Below are 25,294 nucleotides of genomic sequence, written 5' to 3'. Positions count from 1 at the left end.
AGGTGGCACAGTGAGTAAAAGCGCCGGCTTCGGAGTCAGGTCCGGACTCCGGATCAGTTCTGGCCTCAGATACTTAACACCCACATTAAAAAAAAAAAAAAAAATGGCCGGGTAACCTTGGGGAAGTTATTTAAACCTAAATGCTTTAAAAAAAAAAAAAAAAAAGAAAAGAAAAGGGGGAGGCAAGAGAAAAATGACTCTGGATCTTCCCAAATCATTGGCTAATAATAATTTTTCTCAACTGAAAAGTGGTAAAGAAACAATAGACAGTAAGGAAGTAAGGGCATCCAAACCTAACCCTGAATAAACACCACAATCAGTCTTTTATGTCCTTGTTCATGTGCTGCATGGGGCAGACAGGTGGTACAGTGGATGGTGCTGGATCTGGAATCAGGAAGACCTGAGTTAAAGTACTGCCTCAGACACTTGCTAGCTATGTGAACCAGGACAAGTCACTTGAACTGTCTGCATCAGATTCTTCATCTGTAAAATGGGTATTATATTAGGGTTGTTGTGAGGACTAAATGAGATAACAACTATAAAGCATTTAGCATGGTGCTTGGGACTTAGAAATGTGACATATAAATATTATGTTTCCACACAGGCGAAGGGAATTGGGTTTTCTTAAAAAAAAAAAAAGTGGTCTTTTCTTGTAAAAACAATTCTCAGGACAAGAAGGAAAACAGGAAAATGGTTACAAGAAACCTGGATCTGTGGTCAAGAATAGGGCTGAGTCAGGCTTAAAAGTACACATGCTTAATAGTCTTAGGAATATTAACTTTTTCTTCTGGGGAGGAGCTAAAGCTCATTTTAATACACATGGTATATTTCCACATATAATGGATGGGAAACATAACAAGGGTAAAACATGAAGTAGATGTACCAGAAAGTTATATACCTTAGAGTACTCAGCCAATGAGGAAATGAGAGAGGGTCTTCAAGTTTCAGAACAGGGATAAAAAGGCTTGCTCTCGCTTGGCTAAGTGTGTGTCTGTTTTACAGCACACAGACTTGTTGCAAGAATGTAAAATAAATGAGCTTCTGTCATCTACTTCTTTGTCTTTCCTCTAGAAATTTTATTCCTACCAGTAAAACTTATGACATCCTCCCAACTGGATTTACTACCAAGTTACATTATCTAATATCAGTTGGGTCCTCACTTTGTTCTTTGTTCTTCTCTGATTATTTTAAAATATACTTTTGTTCTACTAATCAGTATTCATTTTCTCTCCTTCCCACCTCCCGCACTGAAGAAATAGAAAATTCTTGTAACAAATATTTATAATCAAAGAACATAGAATATATTACCTATCAGATTTATGGATGGGAGAAAAATTTATGAATAAACAAGAGATAGAAAGCATTGTGAAATGTAAAATGATTAATTTTTATTACATTAAAAAGGTTTTAGACAAATAAAACCAATGTAGCCAAGGTTAAAAGGAAAGCAGAAAATTAGGGGGAAATTTTATAGAGAGTTTATCAAATAAAAGTCTTATATTTTCAAGTATATGGAGAATTCTGACAAAATTCTAAGAAAGGGAGTCATTCTCCAACTGATAAACAGTCAAAGAATATGAACAGGTAGTTTCTGGGGGAAGAAATCAAAACTATATATAGCAATATGAAAAAATGCCCTAAATCACTATTGATTAGAGAAATGCAAGTTAGGATATTAAGATAATTAAGAAATAAAAGATACTACCTCATACCTATCAGACTGATTAAAATGACAGAAAGGGAAAATGACAAACTTTGGAGAGGATGTAGAAAAATTGGGATACTAATACATTGCTTGTGGAACTGTAAACTTATCTAGCCATTTTGGAGAGTAATCTGGAATTATGCCCCAAAGAGTTATAAAATGGCATATACCCTTTGAACCAGCAATACAACTATTAAGTCTTTTTCCCAAGGTGATCAGGGAAAAGGGAAAAGAATCTATATGTTCTAAAATATTTTTTCCACTTTTTTTTCCAGAGGGGAGGGGCAGGGTAATTGTAGTTAGGTGACTTGCCCAAGGTCACATGTCTAGTAAGTGTTAAGTGTGTGAGGCCGGATTTGAACTCAGGTCCTCCTGACTCCAGGGCCAGTGCTCTATTCACTGTGCCACCTAGCCACCCCTATGTTCTAAAATATTTACAACAGTTCTCTCTGTGGTGGCAAGGAACTAGAAATTAAGGGAATGCCCATCAATTTAGGAATGGCTTAGTAAGTTGTGGTATATGATTGTGATGTAATATTACTGTGCTGTAAGAAATGATGAGCAGGTTGACTGTAAGAAAACATGGGAAAACTTGCACGAAACAGTAAAGAGTAAAACAAGAAGAACCAAGAGAACGTTGTACACAGTAACAACAGTACTGCTTGAAGAATAAATGTGAATGACTAAGGTATTGTGAGTTATATCAGTATTCAAATCAACTATAACAGACTTATGAAGGAAGATGCTATCCACCCCACAGAAAGAACTGATATATGGAGCTATGCACTGTATAGTTTCACATATATACACATACACACATATACACACATGTGTATATATATGAATATATATATACATATGAATATATATATATACACACATGTGTGTATATTTAATGTTGGCCTTCTCTAGTTCAGTGTAGGAAAGAAGGGTAGGAAGAAAACAGTCTTGAACTCAAAGGTAACCCCCCCTGCCCAAAAAAATTAAAACAAAAACAAGCAAACAAGTCAAGCAAAAAAAGATTCCACATTGGTGGTGTCTAAAATATATGTCTCATTTTTCACTTGTAGTCTTCTTACTTCTCAGCTTGATTTTGGGACTTTGGAAAAAGAAGAGAAAAATCAGACTGGAGATGGGATGTTAGGCATTAAGATTTACCAGCTGGGAATGATAAATAGAAGGTTTCTAGGACAATGGCTAGGAAACATGAAAAATGAAAATATCAGACATCTTAAAACTAGAGATAATTGTTATATATTTACATCTCATCATATGCTTCATATCTGTATCATCTCAGATTATAAATTCCTAAAGCTTAGAGTCTGTCTTTCTAGTGTTACTTGAAAAAGAATTCAGCAGAATATTTTACTCATGGTAAATACTGACAGATTATTAAAAAAAATAACAACAACAACAAAAAACAATTTTAATAAGCCTTGTCTGTTGCATCAATGTAACCCCCAGTACTTTGTATGTTTTATACATAAGAGAAACAGAATATTTGCTGAATTTAAAGAGCAAAGAAAAAAAGAGAGAGTGGAGACAAGTAAACCAGAAAAATAAATTGTACTTCAAAGAAAATGTTAACTTCCTGGGAAAAAAAACTATCAAAATAATTCTGTCCTATAGTCTTGGTTTTTATTATCTGCTCTTACCTACTCTGAGCTACTACTAAAATAGTAAGTTCCTACCTAAAAGTGGCTTCCCAAAAGCAGTTCATTCCACAAACATCAGAGGGCAGCATCCAATAGGGGTTCCAATAAGAGAGAGAGACATCCTTATTATACCTAACAAAATAAGACAGAAATAAAAGTCCTATAAGAATATTTTCATTTGCTACTTAGTTAGCAATATAATGATTTATTGTTTTTATTTCATAACAATGTGGCAGAAGTAGGCAACTTGGATAATTTTTACTTTTATTTAAACTAGTAGTGGTAGGACAAATTGTTTAAGAACTGCCTGGCATTTTATTTACCTCTTCATATAACACCGTCAAAATGTAATCAGATATTTATCCTATCAAAAATATATTCCAAACATTAATTTAATCTTTCTCTAACTTAAAAAAAAAATTGGCCTGGACTCCCAGCTGAGATGGCTGGAACAGGAAGCAGACTCCCCAGTGCACACTTACCTACACTAGCAAAAATTTGATATTTGCACCAAATAGTGGTCAAGATATTCATTATGAAATAACTGTGACTTCTTCGACAATAGAACTGCACAAAAATTCCTCCAGAAGCCCACAGAAAGATGGTCCATCAGCAAAGCTAGTATAAGCACAGGCAAACAAAATGACAGCCTCCCAGGGGGATCAGAGACACAACTGGAAGGACTCTATGCTCAGAAGCAATAAAAGCAAAGGGATGTTAAGAATCAGGGAGATCAAAGTGCCAGTATTGTCACAAAGCCCCAGGGAGGTGATTCAGAAGCCTGAAGAAGTTATCAGTAACTATTACAACACAGAAGCATTCAGCATTCCAGGTCCACCCACTCTAATGTCCCTAACACTCTGCCTTTAGAAACTAGGAAAGGTCATAAGGATCTAGCATTTTGAACGTCTAAAATCCATGGGACCTAACTTTTAGGAGGCAAAGATAAGTCCAGGCACCCAGGGGACCAAGAATGAGACTACCCAGGGCCTGCAATTACTCCCAAAAGCAATGAGGGAGCAAAGGCTAGCTCTGGAACAAAGCCCCAGTGCTGAAGTGCAGAAGCCAGAGTAAATTAAAGTAAAAAATTTAAAGTAAATTAAAGAAGACATCAGCCAGTATAAAATTTGTTGTGAATCTAGAGAAGCTCCAAAAGAAGGCAAAAGTAATTGCAATAGAATGAAAAGAACCAGGAGAACATTGCACACAGTAACAACAATATTATTTCATCAGCTGTGACTGACTTAGCTATTCTCAGGGAGACAACCATCCAAAACAATACCAAAGGATTAAGGATGAAGCATACTATCTGCCTTCAGAGAAAGAACTGATATTGATGAAATACACTGAAGCATGTTATTTTTCACTTTCTTTCATAAGTAGTAGCTCAGAGTAGGTAAGAGCAGATAATAAAGTCACAAAATGACTATTATGGAAAGTTTTACATAATTACACATGTATAAGCTATATCTGATTGCTTACCACTTCAGGGAGAGGAGAGTGGAGGGAGAGAGGGGCAGAATTTGTAACTCAAAACTCTAAATAAAAAAATTTTTTTAAGTTAACTGCAGGCCTCAGACACTTCACACACACACAAAAACTAGCCCTGCAACCTTGGGCAAGTCACTTACCCCTAACTGCCCTTCCAAAAAACAAAAAAGAAAAAAAAAAGTTAACTGCAACAGAGACTCAAATAAAAAGAGGATTTCCCCAAATAACTATATGAATAGCACTCCCCAAAAAATGGAGCAAAAGATCAAAAACTAAAAACTCTGGAGGAAATAATTGAAAAGAGAATAAATAACTGGAAGAGAATGTGATAAACCTTATACAAGTAATAGACTCCCTAATAAACAGAACATACCAAAGAGATAGCAATACATATTACAACAAAATCAAAAGATGGAAGATATAGAACAAAATGGAAAATGTCTGATTTTTAAAATCTGACCTGAAAAACAATTCAAGAAGTAATGATTTAGGAATCATCAGAGTCCCCAATGAACCCCCTAAAAACAATGGCTTAAAAAAGGCCTAGATGCCATATTACAAGAAATAATCAATGAAAATTGCTCAGATCTAGCAAAATCAAAGGGCAAAGTAAAAATGGAAAGAATTCAATGAAATGTAAAAGAAGTACCAAGAATGTCATAGTCCAAATCCAAAGCTCCCAAGTCAAAGAAAAAAAAATGTAACCATCCAAAAAGAAGTATTTCAAGTAGCAAGGAAGAACAATCAAAATCACACACAAGATCTGGTAGGTAACTTCTACTAAAAATCAGAGTAAATGCTATACAAAAGTCAAAACCTTAAAGCCAAGAATAACTTACCCTGAAAAGCTGGGTATAATCCTAGAGGGGGAAAAATGGATTCTTAATGAAACTGAGGGCTTTAAAGCATTCCTGATTAAAATTATATTTTAATTTGCATTTCTCTAATCAATAATGATTTAGAAAAAGTTTTCATATGACTTTATATAATTTTGATTTCTTCACAGAAAAACTGCCAGTACATATCCTTTGCCCATGTATCAATTAGGGAATGACTTGTATTCTTATAAATTTGACAAAATTCTTTATATATCTGAAAATTAGAGTTTTATCTGAGAGACCATCTATAAAATTTTCCACCCAATTTTCTGCTTTCCTTCTAATGTTGCCTATATTGGTTTTATTTATACAAAATATTTTTAGTTTAATATAATTGAAATTATCCATTTTATACCTCACAATGCTCAATATCTCATTTATTTAAAATTGTTCTCCTATTCATCAGTCTGATAGGTTATATGTTCCATATTCTTCTAACCATCTAGTGATATCTCCCTTTACATATTCATCATGTGTCCACTTTGACCTTGCCTTGGTAATGGTTTAAGATATTGGTCTATACCCAATTTTTCCCAGACTGCTTTTCAGCTTTCCCAACAATTTGGAATTATTATCCCCCAAATTTAAATCTTTAATTTGCTAAACATAAGGTCACTATAATCATTTGCTCCTATGTATTGTATGTCTACTCTGTTCCACTGAAATAACTTTCTATTTCTTAGCCAGCATCAGATAGTTTTGATAATTACTGCCTTGTAATATATAGTTTACAATCTGGTAGCACTAAACCTCTTTCCTTTACACTTTTTTTTTTCATTAAGTTCTTTGAAATTCTTCACCTTTCATTATTTCAAATGAATTTTGGTATTATTTTTTCTAACTCAGTAAAATGATTGTTTAGTAATTTAATTGGGATAACACTGAACAAACAGACTAGGTAAAACTGTCATTTTTATTATATTGGTTTTGCCTACCCATGAACAATTACTATTTCTCCAATGATTTAAATCTCACTTTATTTGTATAAAGAGTATTTTATAATTATATTCATATAGTTCCTAGCTCTCTTTTGGCAGATATAGTCCCAGGCATTTTATGTTGTCTATAATTATTTTTAATTAAGTGGGATGTCTCTTACAGGGTTTTGTTAGTGAAATATAAAAATGCTGATAATTTTTGTGGATTTTTTTTCCTAATTTTTCCTCCATCTCTCTTATTTGATTTTTAAGTCCTTTTTTAGATTGTTCCAAGAACTCTTTTTGGGCTTGTTTCTCTTTGAAGCAGGAGTGGCTTTTTAAATTTCACTATCTTCTGAATAGAAATCCAAATCCCTGTCTCCATAGCAACTGTCTAGGTCAGATGCTTTCTCCTTTGCTTACTCATTTTTATTTTCATTTTGTTTTATTCTACTTTTAGAAACTTATTATTGTAATCAGTTTCTAGTCCAGAGGTGTGGGGAATGGTGCCTTAGGCCTCAGATCCTTCTTACTGTTATTTTTTTAAGCTCTTGGGGGGTGCGGGGCACGCAATCTCAGACACTCCTCTCCATCCCCAAAGACACATCTAGGGCCCCGAACCCACAGTCCTGCAAATGCTCTTACACCCTGAAATCCCTCAAGGGCTGCAAACTTCAATTCTCCATTCTGCCCCGGAAACAAAAACAGGGACTCTGCTCTCCCACAGGTGTCATTAACCAGCAGGGAGGGTCCTCATTCTTCTGCTACTGCATTCACCTGGAGTGTGCTTTCTCCTCCTCACCCACAGCCTCAGCCTGGGCATTAATCTGATCAGCACAGCTCCGTCTGGCTTCCTGTGATGGTCAAGAGTCCTTCAATCTTCCCCTACTCAGCTGTACTACCCCTACAGGGTTTGTAAGGAGAAAGCTTTAAAAGCCCAGGCTGCTACTGACCCAGGTGCCCCAGGGATGGTTGTTAATTCAGCAGAGTATAGCATGAAGGTGTTTGCACTCCAATCAGGCTAAGCCTTTGCTGAGGGACACTGGGTTCTTCCTAAAGTCCTCCCAAGGTGTCTTAGGAGGACAACTACTTTACCAGGACTTTTATTTATTTTTCCCAATCTACGTTCACTCTGCAGCAATGTTCTGTTTTGTTTGTAGGATAAATTTGGAAAGTCTGGTATTTTCTGACATACTCCACCATCTTCTAAGAAACCTCCGGAAGATTTTTTTTAACTTTTTTTTTGAGGTGGAGGGGAATTGGAGTTAAGTGACTTGCCCAAGGTCACACGGCTAGTACATGTTAAGTGTCTGAGGTCGAATTTGAACTCAGGTCCTCCAGACTCCAGGGCCAGTGCTCTATTCACTGCACCACCTAGCCACCCCTCCAAGGAAGATTTTAAAAAAGAAATGAATTAAACATTTTTCTAGATTAAGAAAACTTAAACTCCAATTTCACTCTCCCACAAAAAAGATAAACAGATAGATATGTGTTTGTGTAGAGGCAGTATGGCATAGTAAACAGAGGATAATCCTTGGTATCAAGAAAACCTGGGTCCAGCTTCTGACTCTGTCACAAATTAGTTATGTGCCCAAGGGAAAGAACCTTTCAGTGATTCACAAAAATCTCCAAAATTAGAAGGTAAAGACAACTTGACCTAAGGAGTTTTTACACCAGGAATTCCCTCAGACCTATGACACAGAAATATTCACATAGAATTAAAATAGGGGACTAGAGTAAAAGCTATTATGCTACAAGGGAACTCAAAAAAAGCTCAGGTACCACCAGCAAGGCAACAATAAAACAAATTTGATTAAAAAAGATAAATAAGGAAACTACATTATACTAATGGCATTATAAGCAGTAAATATCAATAGTAACATATATGAATCAAATGGCAAAGCATTAACCAAACGCAAGGAGAAATACTAAAGATGTCTACACATTCACTAAAACTGAGTGTTCTCACATTCATACAAGTTTAATTGCTAATATGGGATGATTTTCTGGGGGAGATGAAGGAGGAAGGGGAAAAATAAAGAGGGAAATTAAGGTGATGTAAAAACAAAAGATATCAACAAAAATGTATTTTTTAATGTTGATTTTGGGAGGGATTAGCCATAAGCAAAACTAACTTCATATTCACAGAGTAGAATATGAAGTGGAGAATAAAAGGAAATCATGAAAGAGTAAGAACCTGTGATAAGCTTGGTAGACAGTTGGTGTCAGACTGGATACTGCACTATGCTCAGAATCAAGATGAACTCAAATCTTGCCTCAGATACTTATTAGCTGCATGTCACTTAAGCTAACACTGAACTAGTAAGTCACTTAACTTCCCCCAGCCACAGTTTCCCCATGGAAAAAGTTATGGGGTTAGATTTAATGGGCACTAAGATTCTTTCAATATATATCAATAATTATACTCCTGTGATCAGAGATTGGTCAAGAGGAAGAGAAAAACTGAGAGGTAGAAGCAGACTGCATCAAATAATGTCAATAGCCCTGAGAATACTTTTTTTCAATAACTTCTTTATAAAGGGGGATGGGGAGAAAAAGAGGTAATGATACAAAAGGATATGAAGAGGAATACATAATTAATAATCATAACAGAACCTGAATAGGATGAACTCACTCAGCTCAGTGTCTAGTGCATAAGAGGCACTTGATAAATGCTAGGTGACTGATGGACTAATCCATAATGTTATTTTTTTTTTTTTGCTTTTTTAAGGGGGAAGGCAGGGCAATTGGGGTTAAGTGACTTGCCCAAGGTCACACAGCTAGTAAGTGTTATGTGTCTGAGGTCAAATTTGAACTCATGTCCTTCTGACTCCAGGGCCAGTGCTCTATTCGCTGCGTGACTTAGCTGCCCCTATAATGTTATTTAAAAGAAACATATTTGAAACAGAAATATTCATATAGAATTAAAATATGGGACTGGGGCAAAAACTATTATTCAACAGGTGAACTAAAAAAAACTTGGGTAGCAGCAAGGCAACAATAAAAACAAATTTGATTAAGAGATAAATAAGGAAAATACATTATACTAATGCCATCATAGGCAGTAAATATCAATAGTAACATATATTAACCAAATGGCAAAGCATTAACCAAATGCAAGGAGAAATACTAAAACTATAAGTTGGGGATCTCAACAAACTCCTCTCAGATCTAGATAAATCTAAGCAAGAGATAAGAGAGAGCTAGGTGGTACATGGATAGAGTACCAGGCCTAGAGTCAGGAAGATTCATCTTTCTGAGTTCAAATCTGGCCTCAGACAGTTACTATTTGTGTGACCCAGGAACAGTCACTTAATCCTGTTTAGCTCAATTTCCTCCTCATATGTAAAAGGAGCTGGAAAAGGAAATGGCAAACAACCCCAGTATCTGCTAAGAAAATCCCAAATGGGGGTCACACAAAGTGTCGAACACAACTGAAAACAACTGAACAACAAAAACCAAAAGATAAACAAGAAAAAATAAGGACCTAAATAATCACTTTGCAACAAATGTTCTGGATCTGAATTAAAGAATAAAACTGTCTATATGTATCTATACATACATATCTATGTGACATATATAAATATATATTTAGTAATTCAGCTCTTAATGTCATCTTTTCAAAAACTGATCAGGTATTAGGTAGGGGAAATTCCTCAAGAACAAATGTAATTAAACAAACATTTACTAAACAGAAAACAACAAAAAATTGTAATAAAAAAAATCACTTAAAGAAACTGGAGACTGAGTGACCAGGAGCAGATGATACAAAAACTAAAGACATGGTGTCTCCTTCCCCATCAGAACCTTCTCCAATGTAAAGCCAAAGCACAAGCAGCTCTCCAGAGGCATGCTGCTGTGAAAAGCTTCAAGGTTCTGATCACATAGTATAGTGAACTCTCTATTCAGCAGTAAACTAAAGCAAAACATTCACAGAAACCAAAGTACAGCATTCACAACGATATAACATAACTTGTCACTAAAGCAGCCACATAGTTTTAAACAAAAGATACTGTTCAGTTAGTCCTTAACTCAATCATCCTTAAGGGGGTACAAGGTACAAAGTACAAAGTTCTCCAAACCCTAGGCCACAGTAAATAATTATCTTCTCAGTCAACACTACATATGCAAGGAGAGGTCTTTTCATCGGTTCCAGGCTGACTCCCAGATTCCATGGTTCCTCTTCCATGGCTCCAGCTCTTGCCTGAATCTACCCAAATGTCACCTAGATAAACAGGCAGGCAGCTTTCAGCTCCTTGTCCAGTTCCTCATCCAGTTCCCTTTCCATACTGAAGCTCAGTGTCCAGTTCACCTCAAATCCTTCACAATTTCTGTTTCTGGGAAGACAAAGCTTAACAGAGCCAAAACAACATTCATCCACATTGCCGGCACCATCATCAATTTGCTGTCTGCCTGTGAAATCAATACAGTCCCACAAACAAGGTCTGAGAACTCAACACACCCACAAACAAGGTCTGGAAACTCAATACAAATTATCAGTATAGTCCCAGGACCTCTCAAAACCTCCTCTAGGACTTCTATAAACAGACAACAAGAAAAGGGTTTCCAGTAAGGTCCCAGGGCTTCTGTACAAAGTATTACAAACACAAATCAGCAGAGACAGAACAGACAAACAGAATGCTGACCACCACGAGTATTCCTGCTCTTTCCCAGCTTGTGCTTCTGTACACTATGGTCATTAGTTCCTCCTTGTTCCTTCCATCTCTTATGTCCTTCCTGTTGACAAGTCCCTCCCACTGTGGGTTTCACAAGTTCTGTTTCTTAACAAAGACTTGATATAATCATGGGCAAGGCTCAACTGAAACAAGGCACTAAGTATGTGTTTGCTTGCTATTATACCCAACACTTCCCCACTGGCTGGGAACAATGGGGAGTGGCAGACCTAGAAGAATAGAAATGAGGAAGCTTCTGTCAATATTAAAAATTTTCTCCTTAACCTTGCAGCCTTGAAACTTGGCTACATGTCCCTGTGAGCTTTCATCTTGGGATTTCATTCAGCCCAGGGTGACCTATTCTGCATAAATGAAAAAAGACACATTTTCAATAATGATGAATCATTGGTAGCTTTCTTATAAAGAAAAACAATTCTGAATTCTGAATTATCTGATTCCCAAATACCCCCAGAAAACAGAAATACAGGAGGGGTGAATGAATGCAGTACCTAAGAACGGTGACAGCAACAATGACAGCAAAAAACTACTAAGAGACTTCTTTCTAAATATACACAAAAATACAGTGGTGAAAATAGAAGAATGAAGAGTCAAGCCTGGGACATTATTGACAGAATATAATAACATTCTGTCTAAAAGTAAATCACTGTTTTTGGTGGGACTACATTACTAAATGGAAAAGTGACTGAATATGGAAAAGAGGAGCAAGGGAATGGGTCAGTGTACTGCACATGTTAAATTAAAGGGTTAGCAGTGAGGAAAAAAGAGCCTACTGGAAAGTCAGTGAGGAGGAGGGGAAAAGGTCTTATTTTGTTAGTAGGAGGGAGTTCCACTGGTGAAGACTCTTTATGGGGGCAGACAGATGTTCTATGAAGGATGATAAACCTTGTGCTGGGTGTAGCCTAGAGGATTTCGTACTTGAAATCATCACTCCTCCTATAAGAAGGGAGGAAGATGGATATCCATAGTGATGGGGAGGTTATGACACAAAAGGAGAAAGGAAGGTAACCAAGGGAAGTGTATAGATCAATGGTGGACCGTATAATAAATGATGTAGTGTGTGGAGGGTGGGGTCCCTTCTCTCTTTTCTCTTTCTTATAAGAATTAGAATTTTCTTAGAGGGAGGTAAAATGGAAAAGGAGAATCTATGGGGCAAGCTTTGAAGTTTGTGGCAGAAACTGTCAAGAGGGCAGAATTAAGAAATGATACCTTCAAAGTAATGATTCCATGAGGAAAACCAGAAAATATTAAGAGACTAGATAATTATAAGGGTCATGAACCAGAGAATGAGAATCTAGAATAGACAGAAAAAACAGATAATAAAAAGAGCTCAAAAGTGAAATTTAAAGAAATATTGAACTGGAATAATTGGAGGGAAGTAAAATATAAAAGAATTCACTTGACTGAGAAGAAAATTAAAAAAGAGAAAGAATTAAATAACCAAAAAAGAGTAGGAAAGAAAATGGAATAAGCAAAAACACAAAGGGAAAGAAGTTTTTTTAATTAAAAAAATCAATAAAATATTACCTAGTCTTATTTAAAAAAATGAAAAACTACATTAACAGAACTGAACATTTTTAGAGTAGAATTCACAACAAAAAAATTATTAGAACCTATCTGACAACAAAACTATGAACTTAAGTAAAATGATTTGCTGTGAAAATTGTAAACTACCTCAGACATGACTTTGGGCAAGTCACTTAAACCTCAATTGCCTGCCAAAAAATAAAAGCGAAAAAAAAAAAGGAAAAATTGTAAACTACTGAAATTTACAAGGAAAAATTTAAATAATCTAATCTCAGAAAAATTGAATTATTAAAAAACCTCCTCCCACTTGTAAGGGTTATGGGATTTAAAGATCTCCCATGCCCCATGGACGTGCTGACATAGCAGAGCAAGAGAAAGTGAAAAGCCGAGCTAACGGTCCTGCAGTTGGCAGTTGGTGGCAGTTGCCTTTTTTTTTTTCTTTTTTTTGAGTAAGGACTCCTGCTGAGGACTGCCAGGGACGCTGGGTGGTTGCTGTGAGTGGGGAGAGGAGGACCTTTGCCTGAGGTAGCCTGTTCTGTTTTAAAGGCTTGAAAATGTGGGTGCTTTCTACTTTATCTACCTGTGACAATATCATAACTACTCTGATGGCTTTCACTTTCTGGTTTTGGGACTCAGTCTTTTGGTATCTTAATAAATTTTCTAGTTTATTTCCCCAAATGGCAAACCTGACATATTTTGTGATGGATAATTATATCAGCATATTTGTAATCTCTATAGGCATTGTGAATATGGCATTGCTGATACACCACTCTCCCCCAAAATTCAAGGATAATATGCATAAAAAGGGGTTGCACTAAATAATCAAAAAACAATTCCAATATTGCATAAGCTGTTGGCAAAAATAGGAAAAGAGATCTTATTTAATTCCTTCTATTATACAAATATAGCATTTAATAAAAATGTTTAAATCACCATAGTATCCTATATATCCTTCTTTTAGCCCTCACTGAGAGTCATCCCATAAGACAAATAGTGGGGGAAGGGGGTGGAAGGTGTTATTAGTGTGGGGGAAAAAAGAACATAACCAATCACATTAAGAAAGTCAAAAAAAAGTATGCAGTGTATAATACAAAAGTACATTCGTGTAACGGAATTTGTTTAGTCACTTTGTTTAGCCATTCCCCAATCAATGGCCATCTACTTTGTTTCCAATTCTCAGCTATCACAAAAAGTACTACTATAATATCTTGGTGTATATAGGGAATTATTTCTTGTCAATGGCCTCCTTTGAGGTACAAGATCAGTAAAAGAGGCTCTGGTTCAAAAGGTATGGATATTTTAGCCACTCTGATTGTATAATACCAAATTTCTTTACAAGATGGTTGTACCATTTCAGAACAACAATATATCAATGCACCAAGCTTACCACAACCCCTTCAACACTGACTCTTGTCATTTTCGCACAATATTTGGTCTCTAACCAATAGTTATTTAGAGAATTTTTATATGACTATAGATAGCTTTGATTTCCTTATCTGAAAACTGCCAGCTCATATCCTTTGATCATTTATTAATTGGAGAATAATTTGTATTCTTATAAATCTGTCTCCTCTATATATTTGAAAAATGGGGCCTTTATCAGGTAACCACTGAATAACAATTTTTAAAAGAGAATAACAACAATTTCCCCAGCTTTCTGCTTTCCTTCTAAACTTGTTTGCATTAGTCTTGCTTGTATATAAACTTTTAAATTTAATATAATCAAAACAATCCATTTTACATCTTTTGATGCTCTCTTATCTCTTGGTTGGTCAACAGATAAACTATTCCTTGCTCTCCTAATTTGTTTTTGGTATCACCCTTTATATCTAAATTATGTGCTCCTTTCGATTTATCTTGGTGATATATAATTGTGTCTATGCCTAGTTTCTGCCATACTGTTTTCGAGTTTTCCCAGTAGTCAAATAGTGAGTTCTTATTCAAGAAGCTGGGGTCCTTTGTTTTATCACACACTAGATTACTTTGTCATTTACTACTGTGTTTTGTGTACCTACCTATTCCACTGACCTACCACTCTGTTTCTTAAGCCAATACCAGATAGTTTTGATGACTCTCACTTTATAATATAGTTTGAGATATGGGATGGCTAGAACACCTTCTTTGCATTTTCTTTCATTAATTTCTTAGATATTCTTGACTGTTTTGTACTTCCAGATGAATTCTCTTATTTCTTTTTCTTTTTGGAGGCAGGAAGGCAGGGTAATTGGGGTTAAGTGACTTGTCCAAGGACATGTGGCTAGTAAATGGCAAGTGTGGATTTGAACTCAGGTATTCCCAACTCCAGAGCCATTTCTCTATTCCTGACACCACATAGCTGCCTCTCATTTCTTTTTTATGGCTATATAAAATAATTTTTGGTAGTCTGATGGTCATGGTAGTACAGAAGTAAATCGATTTGGGTAGTATCGTCATTTTTATTCTATTGGCTTGGCCTTCCCATGAGCAACTGATATTTTTCCAATTGTTTAGATCTGACTCTGTGCAAAAATTTGTTTTGTAATTGTGTACCAACAGAGGTTTATCTCGCCAGGGAGACTCCCAAGTATTTCCATATTGTCTACAGTTATCATAAATGGAATTTCTCTAATCTCTTGCTGCTGGGCTTTGTTGGTAATATAGAGAAATACTGATGATTTGTGTGGGTTTATTTTGTATCCTGCAACTTTGCTAAAGTTGTCATTTATTTCAATGGCTTTTAGTTGATTCCCTAGGATTCTCTAAGTATACCATCATATCATTTGCAAAGAGTGACAGTTTTGTTTTCTTACTGCCTATTCTAATTCCTTTGACTTCTTTTTTCTTCTCTCATTGCTACAGCTAACATTTTCTAGTATGAATAACAGTGGTAATAATGAGCATCCTTGCCTCACCCCTGATTTTACTGGGAAAGCTTCTAACTTCTCCCCATTACAAGTAATGCTTGTTGATGGTTTTAGATACTACTAATCATTTTAAGGAAAGCTTCATTTCTTCTTATATTCCCTAATGTAGTGTTTCTAATAGGAATGTATTTTGTCAAAAGCTTTTTTCTGAATCTATTGAGAAAAACATATGATTTCTGTTGGTTTTATTATTGATATGTTCAATTATACTGTTAGTTTTCCTAATACTGAACCAGTTCTGTATTCTTGCATTCCCACCTAGTCATAGTGCATAATCTTGGTGATACATTGCTGTAATCTCTTTGCTAGGATTTTACTTAAATTTTTTGCATCAATATTCATTAGGGAAATTTGTCTATAGTTTTCTTTCTCTGTTTTGGCTCCTCCTGGTTTAAGTATAAACACCATGTTTGTGTCATAAAAGCAATTTGGCAGGACTCCTCCACCTATTTTCCCACATGGTTTATACAGTATTGGAATGAATTTCTTTAAATATTTGGTAGAATTCACTTGTGAATCTATCTGGTCCTGGAGTTTTTTTCTTACAGGGTTCATTGATGGCTTGTTCAAATTCTTTTTCTAAAATGCAGTTAAGTATTCTATTTCCTCTTCTGCTAATTAGGCAATCTGTATTTTTGTAAATATTCATCCATTTCATTTACACTGTCAGATTGGCATAGAAGTGGGCAAAATAACTCCTAATGATTATTTTCCTTTTCATTGCTGGTGAATAAACCCTTTTCATTTTTGATACTAGTAATTTTTCTTTTTTTTTTTTTTTAACAAATTAACCAATGGTTTATTTTCTAGGGTTTTTTTTTTAATAAAGCCAGCTACTAATATTATTGGTTAGTTCAATGTAGTGTTGTTTTTTTACAGTGAATTTTATTAATATCTCCTTTGATTTTCATGATTTCCCATTTGGTTTTTAACTGGGGATTTTTGGATTTAATTGGGGATTCTAGTTCTTGTTAGCTGTATTTCTAATTCATTGTTCAGACTGCTCTCTCTATTTCACTAATGCAAGCATTTAGAGACATAAAATTTCCCCTAAGTACTGCTTTGGCTGCATCCCATAAATTTAAGTAAGTTTTATCACCGTTATTCCTTTAATGGAATGTTTCTATGATTTGTTCTTTAACCCACTCATTCTTTAGAATTAGATTAGTTTCTAATTACTTTTTACTCTATCTTTCCATGGTCCTTTATTGAATGTAATTTTTATTACAATATTATCTGAAAAGGATATTTAATTTTTCTGCATTTGATTGGAGGTTTTTTATGCCTTAATACATGGTCAATTTTTGGGTTGGACCTTTATGTGGTTTTGAATACTCTGCATTTCTTCTAAGAACTATTTGTTTATATTCTTTGATTAATAATTCTTTTTGGGGGGAATGGCTTTTATTTTTTTTTTATTTTTTTTAAGCAATTGGGGTTAAGTAACTTGCTCAAGGTTACACGGCCAGTTATTTCTGGATGTGGTACTAAGTGTCTGAGCCCGGGATTCGATCTCCAGGCCATCCCGACACTGGGGCTGGTGCTTTTACTCGCTGAGCCACCTGGCCGCCCCTAAGTAATTGGGGTTAAGTAACTTGCTCAAGGTTACATGGCCAGGTGTTTCTGGGTGGGTGCTAAGTGTCTGAGCCCGGGATTCGATCTCCAGGTCGTTCTGACACTGGAGCTGGTGCTCTTACTCGCTGTGCTACCTGGCCGCCCCAAGGGGAATGGCTTTTAATTATATATAAAGTTTCTGTATATGGGATACCAAACCCTTATCAGAGAAATATGATATAATTTTTTTAAACCATTTAACCACTTTCCATCTTATCCTAAATGCATTAATGTTGTCTAGGCAGGTGCTTTTCAGTTTCAGGGAATCAAAGTTATCCACTTTATCTTTTGTAATTGCCTCTAACTCTCATTCGGTTAAGACTACATCTGCTGGGGCGGCTAGGTGGCGCAGTGAATAGAGCACCGGTCCTGAAGTCAGGAAGACCTGAGTTCAAATCTGGCATCAGACATTTAACACAAAAACTAGCCGTGTGACCTTGGGCAAGTCACTTAACCCCAACTGCCCTCCAAAAAAAAGGCAAAAAAAAAAAGACTGTATCTGTTTCCCATAGCTATGAGAAGTACATAATCTGTTTCTTTTCTAATTTTGTCACACTATGATCTTTAATTTTAAAATCACATATCCATTTAGAATATATTGTAGAGTTTGGTATGTTATTAGTCTAAGCCTAATTTCTACCAGACTACTTTATCATTTTTCTAGTAAATTTTATCAATTAGGGAGTTTTCCCCTATGTGACTTATGTTTTCTACGTTATCAAAAACTAGATTAGGGAGTTCTATTTTTTACTCTCTTCTATCTAGTCTGTTCCAATGAGAGTGTGCTCTCTCTCTCTCTCTCCTTTAACCAATACCTGATGGTTCTGATGACTAATGTTTTATAATATGGTTAGAAGTCTAGCCGACTATTCCTCATTTATCTTTACTTCTTTTCATCATTTCCTTTGATATTGTAAATCTTTTGTTTTTCCAAATGAGTTATTTTATCAAGCTCCATAAAGTGTCCTTTTGGTATAGCACTGATTGGTATGGCATTGATAGGGTAAATTAATTTTGATAGTATTGTCATTTTTATTATATTGGAAAGGACTAGTCATCTCTTTCCAGCTATTTAGGTTGTTCTTTAAGGAGTGTGTTACAAATGAATCTATATAAATCTATTGTGTGTTCCGGGAGGTTGATCCCCAGTAATTTAATGAATTTTATAGGTTGTTTTTTTTTTTGGAATAGTATTTTCCTCTCTGTTACTGTTTTTATGTTTTATTACTATGATATAGAAATGCTGTTGCTTTATTTTGTAGCCCTTAACTATGCTGAAACTATTAATTGTATCATTTTATATCTTTAATGATCTCCTGGGGTTTTCCAAGCAAATCATTATATTATCACAAAAAGGAAGAGTTTTATCGGCCTTTTTCCTAGCTTTATTCCTTTAATTCCTTTCTCATTTCTATTACTAAAATTTCTTGTACTAATATCAAATAATTGTGAGTAGACTGATCATCTTTGCTTCACCTTATTGGAAAAAAGTCTAGTGTGTAGTCATTGAATATGATGCTTGATTTCAGTTTTAGATTAATGCTTTTAATGCTACTTCTTAAAAGGGCCTCCAATGCCTATTCTTTGTAAGGTTTTTTAGCATAAAAGTGTTGCTGTGAAAGGCTTTTTCTGCATGTACTAAAATGATCAAGAGATTTAAGATGCTTTGGGTTTTAATATGATTAATTAGACTAACTATTTTCCTAATGTAGAATCATCCTTCTGTCCCTGGTATAAATCCCACTTGATCATAAGGAATGATTTCTTGGATAAACTGCTGTAGTCTGACAGGATTTTGTTTAAAATTTTTGAGTCAATATTCAATAGTGATATTGGCTTATAGTTTTCTTTCCATGGTTTATCTTACCTGGTTTAGTTATTAGGGCAATATTTGCCTCATAAAAAGATTCTGTTAAGGTTTTTTCTCAATTTTTGAGAATAATTTATGAAGTATGGGTATTTACTGTTCTTTAAAAGTTAGAAATAATTCTCCTGTTAATCTGTTAGGTCTAGGGTTCTGTTTTTCCCTTTGGTAGTTTCTTTGGAAGTAGATCTATTTTATTCTCCAACATGGGGCTATTTAAAACCTCTACTTGGCTTTCTGATAGGTATTTAGAAGTATTTTACACTTTTGAAGGTATTCCTCTCTTTTCTGTTCATAGTTTTGTTAGCTATAACTGCATTATATGTTCTGATTATTTTTTACTTGTGATTTCACCTTGCTCATTTGCTATTTTATTAATCTGATTTTCTGCTTACTTCTTTTTAATCAGATTATCTAAGAGTTTATTGATTTTGTTATTCATTTACAAAAAACCCCCAACAGTATTTTAGGTTTATTATACTGAGGGATTTTTTTTGTTTACAATTTATCTATTTCCCCTCTAATTTTTAATAGCTCCTCTTTTGTGTTTAGCTATTTATTGATTCTCTATTTTCCAAACTACATATTCTTCCCTTTTTCTAATGTCTGATTGCAAGGATATGATTTTTCCCAAGGACTGCTTAAGCTGCATCTCAGAAATTTTGGTATGTTGTTTCATAGTTATCCTTTTGTTTTGCATAGTTACTGTTTCTTTGATTTGTTTTTTGACCCACTCATTAAGATTTCATTGTTAAGTTGTCTTTGCAGTCTGTATGTTTTGTTTGTGGTCCATAAACCAATTTCTATTCTAATTGTATTAAAATCTGTAAAAGACATATTGTTTATTTCTGTCTTCTAACATTTGTTGGAAATATCTGTGTTCACTAGTACATGGTCAACTTTTTTTAAAGTTTTATGTGGTGGAGAGAAATTCTTTTGCTGTCTCATTTGGAAGATGTCATAAGTCTTTTAACTTTAGTTTCTCCAGAAATCTGCTCACTTCTATATTTCCTCTTTTGCTTATCTTTCTGGTAAGCTTATCCAAAACTGACAGTATTGAAGTCTCCTGTCACTGTTGTGCTACTGTCTATCTCTTCTTGAGGCTTAGAAAATGTGTCCCTTATGGAATTTAGATGCTAAAGTATTTATAATTTATTACTGATAGTGGTCATGATATAGTCATTTATCCCTTTTTATTTTTTGAATGTTTTATTTTTCTTTGTCTGACAGCATGATGGCAACTATTACTTTTTTTAAAAAATTTACTTCATATATAAGTAATTTTCTTTCTATCTCCTCAGTTTTATTACTTTCCTTCATCTTTTTTCTTAAACAGGCCCTGTTCCCACTGACTCTCTTCCCCTCACACCTAATTCCTTCTTCTTGTTTGTTATCACTTACTTTTAGGGTTTTGCTGATTAGTTCCTTTCTCCTGCTTTTATGTGGTTATATATTTCTATTTCCTCTTTTTTCCTCTCATCTAGTCAGATTCTACCTTATTTTCTCCTTCAATCAGTCCTGTTAATTAATTTTTTAATTTATGCATCACTACTGATTAGAGAAATGCAAATCAAAACAACTCCATACCCATCAGACTGCCAAATATGAAAGAAAAGGAAAAAGACAAATCTTGGAGAGGGTGTGAAAAAACTGAGATACCAATGCATTGTTGTTGGAATTGCAAACTCATCCAACCATTCTAGAGAACAACTTGGAACTATGCCCAAAAGGTATACAGTGTATATCCTCTGTACCATCACTACCACAAGCAAGTCTGCAAAAGAGATTAAAAAAAAAAAGGAACAGGCTCTATATGTACAAAAATATTAATACCAGCTCTTTTGTGGTGGCAATAAATTAGAAATGAAGTAACACCTATCAATTGGGGAATGACTGAACAAGTTGTGGTATATGATTGTGAATACTACTGTGCTATAAGAAATAATGAACAGAATGATTTCAGAAAAACCTCAAAAGATTTACATGAACTGATGCAAAATGAAGGGAGCAGAACTGAGAAAACATCATGCACAGTAACTGCAATACTGTATTATGATCACTGACTTAGCTGTTCTTGGCAAGACAATGATCCAACACAATTCCAAATTCCGTATGATGAAAAACGTTACCTCCAGAGAAAGAACTGTTAGAGTCTAAATGCAGATCAAAGCATATTTTAAACTAACTCTCTCTTTTTTTGTCTATGTTCTCTTTTGCAATAGGGCTAATTTGGAAATGATCTTCATGACTACACATGTATAAGCTATATCAAAGTGCTTGCCTTCTCAAGGAGAGAGGAGAGGAGATAGGGAGGAAAGCAAATTTGGAACTCAAAAATCATTTTTAGAAATAAATGTCAAAAACTGTTTTTACATGTAATTGAGAAAAGATTAAAATAAAAGCTTTCTTTAAAAAAATGATGAGGATTTACCTCATACCCATCACATTAGCAGATTCAACCCTAAAAAAATATTGGAAGTATAGTTTAAAAAAAAGCTCATTACTGTTCTGCTGGTACAATTCTGTAAAACTGGTCCAGACATTCTAGAAAGCAATTTGGAACTACTTCCCAAAAGTACCAGATTGTGCATACCCTTTGACTTGTTGTTAACACTACTAAGTTTATGCCCAAAGGAGGTTTTATTAAAAAGCAAAAGAATTTTACACATGTGCAAAAATATTTATAGCAGAAAAATGGAGATAAGGGGGTATTCAAAAACTGGAGAATTGCTGAACAAATTATGGTATATGGAAAATGGAACAATATTGTACCATAAGAATTAACACAAGACATAGTATCAGAGAAACTTGGGAAGGAATGTATGAAATGATACAAGTGAAGGAAGCAGAAGTAGGTGAACATTTTCTATAAGGGTAAAGGAGGAGGGAACAAATACCTCATTTTATTACACTTCACTTTACCATGCTTCACAGATATTGTGTTTTTTACAAATTGAAGGTTTGCAGCAAACCCTGCACTAAGCAAGTCTACTGGTGCCATTTTTCCAACAGCACGTGTTCATATTGTGTCTCTGTGTCACATTTTGGTAATTCTTGCAATATTTCAAGTGTTTTCATTATTGTAATATCTTTTATGGTGATCTGTAATCAGTAATTTTTGATATTAACATTGTAATTGTTTGGGGGCACCACAAACAACACCCATACAAGATAGTGAACTTAAATGCTGTGTATTTTGACTGCTTCACTGACCTGCCATTCCCCATCTCTCTCATTCTCCTTAGGTCTCACTATTCCCCAAGTCATAATATCGAAATTAGGCCAGTTAATAACCCTACAATGGCCTCTAACTGAAAGGAAGAGTCAATCAATAGGGCAAACTTCATTGTTGTCTTATTTTAAGAAATTGCCACAGCCACCCCTACCTTCAGCAGCAGCCATCAACATGGAGGCAAGACTCTCCAACAAAAATATTGCTACTTGCTGAAGGCTCAGATGATGGTTAGCATTTTTTTAATCAGTAAAGCATTTTTAACTAAAGTATGTAACATTGTTTTTTTCAGACATAATATTACTGTATATTTAATAGACTACAATATAATATAAACATAATTTTTATATGTACTAGAAAACCAAAAACTTTGTGGAATTCACTTTATTGTGGTGGTTTGGAACCAAACCTGCAGTATCTCCAAGGTATGCCTACATTTATTAAGCACCTACTATGTGCCAGGCACTATGCTAGCACTTTACAAATATGGTCTTATTTGAACCTCACAACAACTCTGGGAGGTAGATAAAACTGAGGCAGGAAAAAGTTAAGTGATCTATCAAGGATCACAAAGGTAGTAGAGGTGTCTGAAGTTGGATCTGTACTCGAGTCTTCCTAACTCCAAAACCAAGGCTCTATGTTTTCCAATACCTAACCACCTCTACATTATAAAGAAAAAAAACTTTGAAAGACTTTAGAACTCTTTTTTCCCCCTAATGGTAGAGTTAGGAGGGATTCTAGAGTGGAAGGAAGGAAGGAAGAAAAGCAGAGAAAGACAGAAAGAAGAGAGACATAAAAGGGAGAAAGAAAACAAAAGGTCAGAAGAAATCATGGACAAGCAAAAGAGCTTTTAAAAGTAATTGTGAAATCTATTATATACCTAAAAAAGAAAAGCAAGCTACATACATAACAGACTCATAGTTTCATATGCAATACAAAGCGGTCATGTTAGTTGATGTTTAAGTTCAGAATTTTTAAAAAATGTTTTAAAAGAAACCTGGCTTGAAGTTTTGACTGACAAATATGAGCTATGTGAGTCAAGTCACATCAATAAACATTTATTAAGTGTTTACTATGTGCCAGGCACTGCAAATACAAGTAAAAAGAAAGTCCCTTCCTCAAAAGATGTTATATTCTAACAGAGGAAGACAACACATAAAAGGAAGCTGAAGGGGACAAGGGGAGGGAGGGAGGCATGATGGAGAAAGAAGTCCAGAGAGTCAGGAGCATATCCCTTAAAGGAACAAAGAGGTGAACAAGGTTGGGCTGGGCCTTTTTCTTAAAATCTAAGTTCTAGGAGCCACTGACCAGTCAGAGAAAGGGGCCACAGGGATAGAGTGATCTTCAAGAGTGAAAAGACTTAAAGGAGTAATACAGAAAGAAATCAGGCCAGTAGCCTGAAAGGGAATGAAAAGGTAAGTTCATTTGGCCTTTCAGTATACCCAAGCAACTCCCTACTCTCTAAGACACTTAGGTGCATTTCACTGATACATGTTTTCTCAACTGGAGTTCCCTATACCAATGAAATCACAGTCAATCAAAAACAAAATACAAAAAAAAAAAAGTTATTTTGTATTTATTCTGTGTTCTTATGCTTTTATGTTTGTATCTCTATAGTTTAGGACAATGCTTTATACTTTAGTATATAATAAGTACCGAATTAACATAATTTTTGTAACTTTGAGTAAATGTTTTTCTCTGTTTTGTTCAATATTTAATTTGTTCCACTAAAAAGCAATGACATAAAAGTTTACTGGAAGTAGCTCTTTTATCACAAATCGATTAAGTCCTTGCTATCTATTTCTTTTTTTAAAATTTTTTAATTAATTTGTTTGTTTCCTTTTAGTTTACAGGATTCAATTCCACAATTCCTTGAGTTTCACATTTTGTCTCCCTCCCTCTCCTTCCCCCCAACCCCCGCCATGGCGGCATATAGTCAAGTATAGGATCTGTAAATACTTTCACATTATACATTAGTCAGGTTATAAAGACAGATTGTATCAGATGGAATGAAAAATGGTAAAGAGGATATAAGGTCCTTGCTATCTAAAGAAAAACTCAGAGGTTAACCGAATTTCATTAACCCAGGATTCAATAAACCCAAAAAAGAGAAATTACATAGGAAAGAGCTTCATAGTGAACAGGAATCACTGGGTAAACTGGAAAGTATTCTGGCAGACATTAGGCTTAGACCACAATTTTGTACCACATAGCACAAAACTAAAAATGGACAAGACCTGAACATTAAAGATAAATCAGAAGAAAAAAATTGGAAGATAACCAGATTATGGACCTTTTCATAGTTAAAGCTAGGTGAGTTCTTAAACAAAACAAAAAAAAAGGAAGAGAGGTAAAGATAAAATAGATTATTTTGATCACATGAAACTGAAAAGCTTTTACATAAAAAAATCAATGCAACTAAGATAAAAAGGGAAATATCAACTGAGCAAAAAATTATTACATCAAATATATCTGATTGGTTGCTGTCCTTCATTCTCAAAGAGGACCAAAACGACATCACTATGCTAAAGTGAAGTTTCAATGTATCCCCTTATGGCTGATCAGACCAATACAAGTTCAGAATGCTCTACCACAGGTCAGGCACAAACAGTCTGTGTGAACACTTGGGGTGGATACTCTAAATTTGTGCAGCCTGCATTTCCTTTGAGCTGTTTCAATTCTGCTTTGCTCACAGAACACAGCACCTTCCCTGACGTGGGCATGCCATGGTGAGCAGTCCTGTGCCAGTGTCTCCCATGTCACAAAATCAATTCCAAAGTTCTTGAGACCTTGAGAGTGTCCTTGTATCACTTCTTC

General features: G+C 34.9%; 1 protein-coding gene across 2 annotated transcripts in view; it reads right to left on the bottom strand.

Moving 5' to 3' along the window:
- GXYLT1 (glucoside xylosyltransferase 1) overlaps positions 1-25,294 on the bottom strand; it is an 86,363-nt gene that overhangs the window by 52,575 nt on the left and 8,494 nt on the right. Inside the window, exon 2 of one of the 2 annotated variants that reach the window (XM_069094218.1) lies at positions 3,397-3,492. The exons of the other annotated variant lie outside the window; for it this stretch is intronic. Within the exon in view, the coding sequence (XP_068950319.1) occupies positions 3,397-3,492 (96 nt within the window). The remainder of the gene's footprint in view (positions 1-3,396; positions 3,493-25,294) is intronic. 2 annotated transcript variants of the gene reach the window in all.

The sequence above is a fragment of the Petaurus breviceps genome, unplaced genomic scaffold (genome assembly GCF_028583685.1).
Source record: "Petaurus breviceps papuanus isolate PSGF00001 unplaced genomic scaffold, PetGlider_PUasm1.0 216, whole genome shotgun sequence".
Classification (NCBI taxonomy): domain Eukaryota; kingdom Metazoa; phylum Chordata; class Mammalia; order Diprotodontia; family Petauridae; genus Petaurus; species Petaurus breviceps.
The sequence above is the reverse complement of the archived record's forward strand: the minus strand, read 5'-3'. Positions and strand labels throughout refer to the sequence as shown.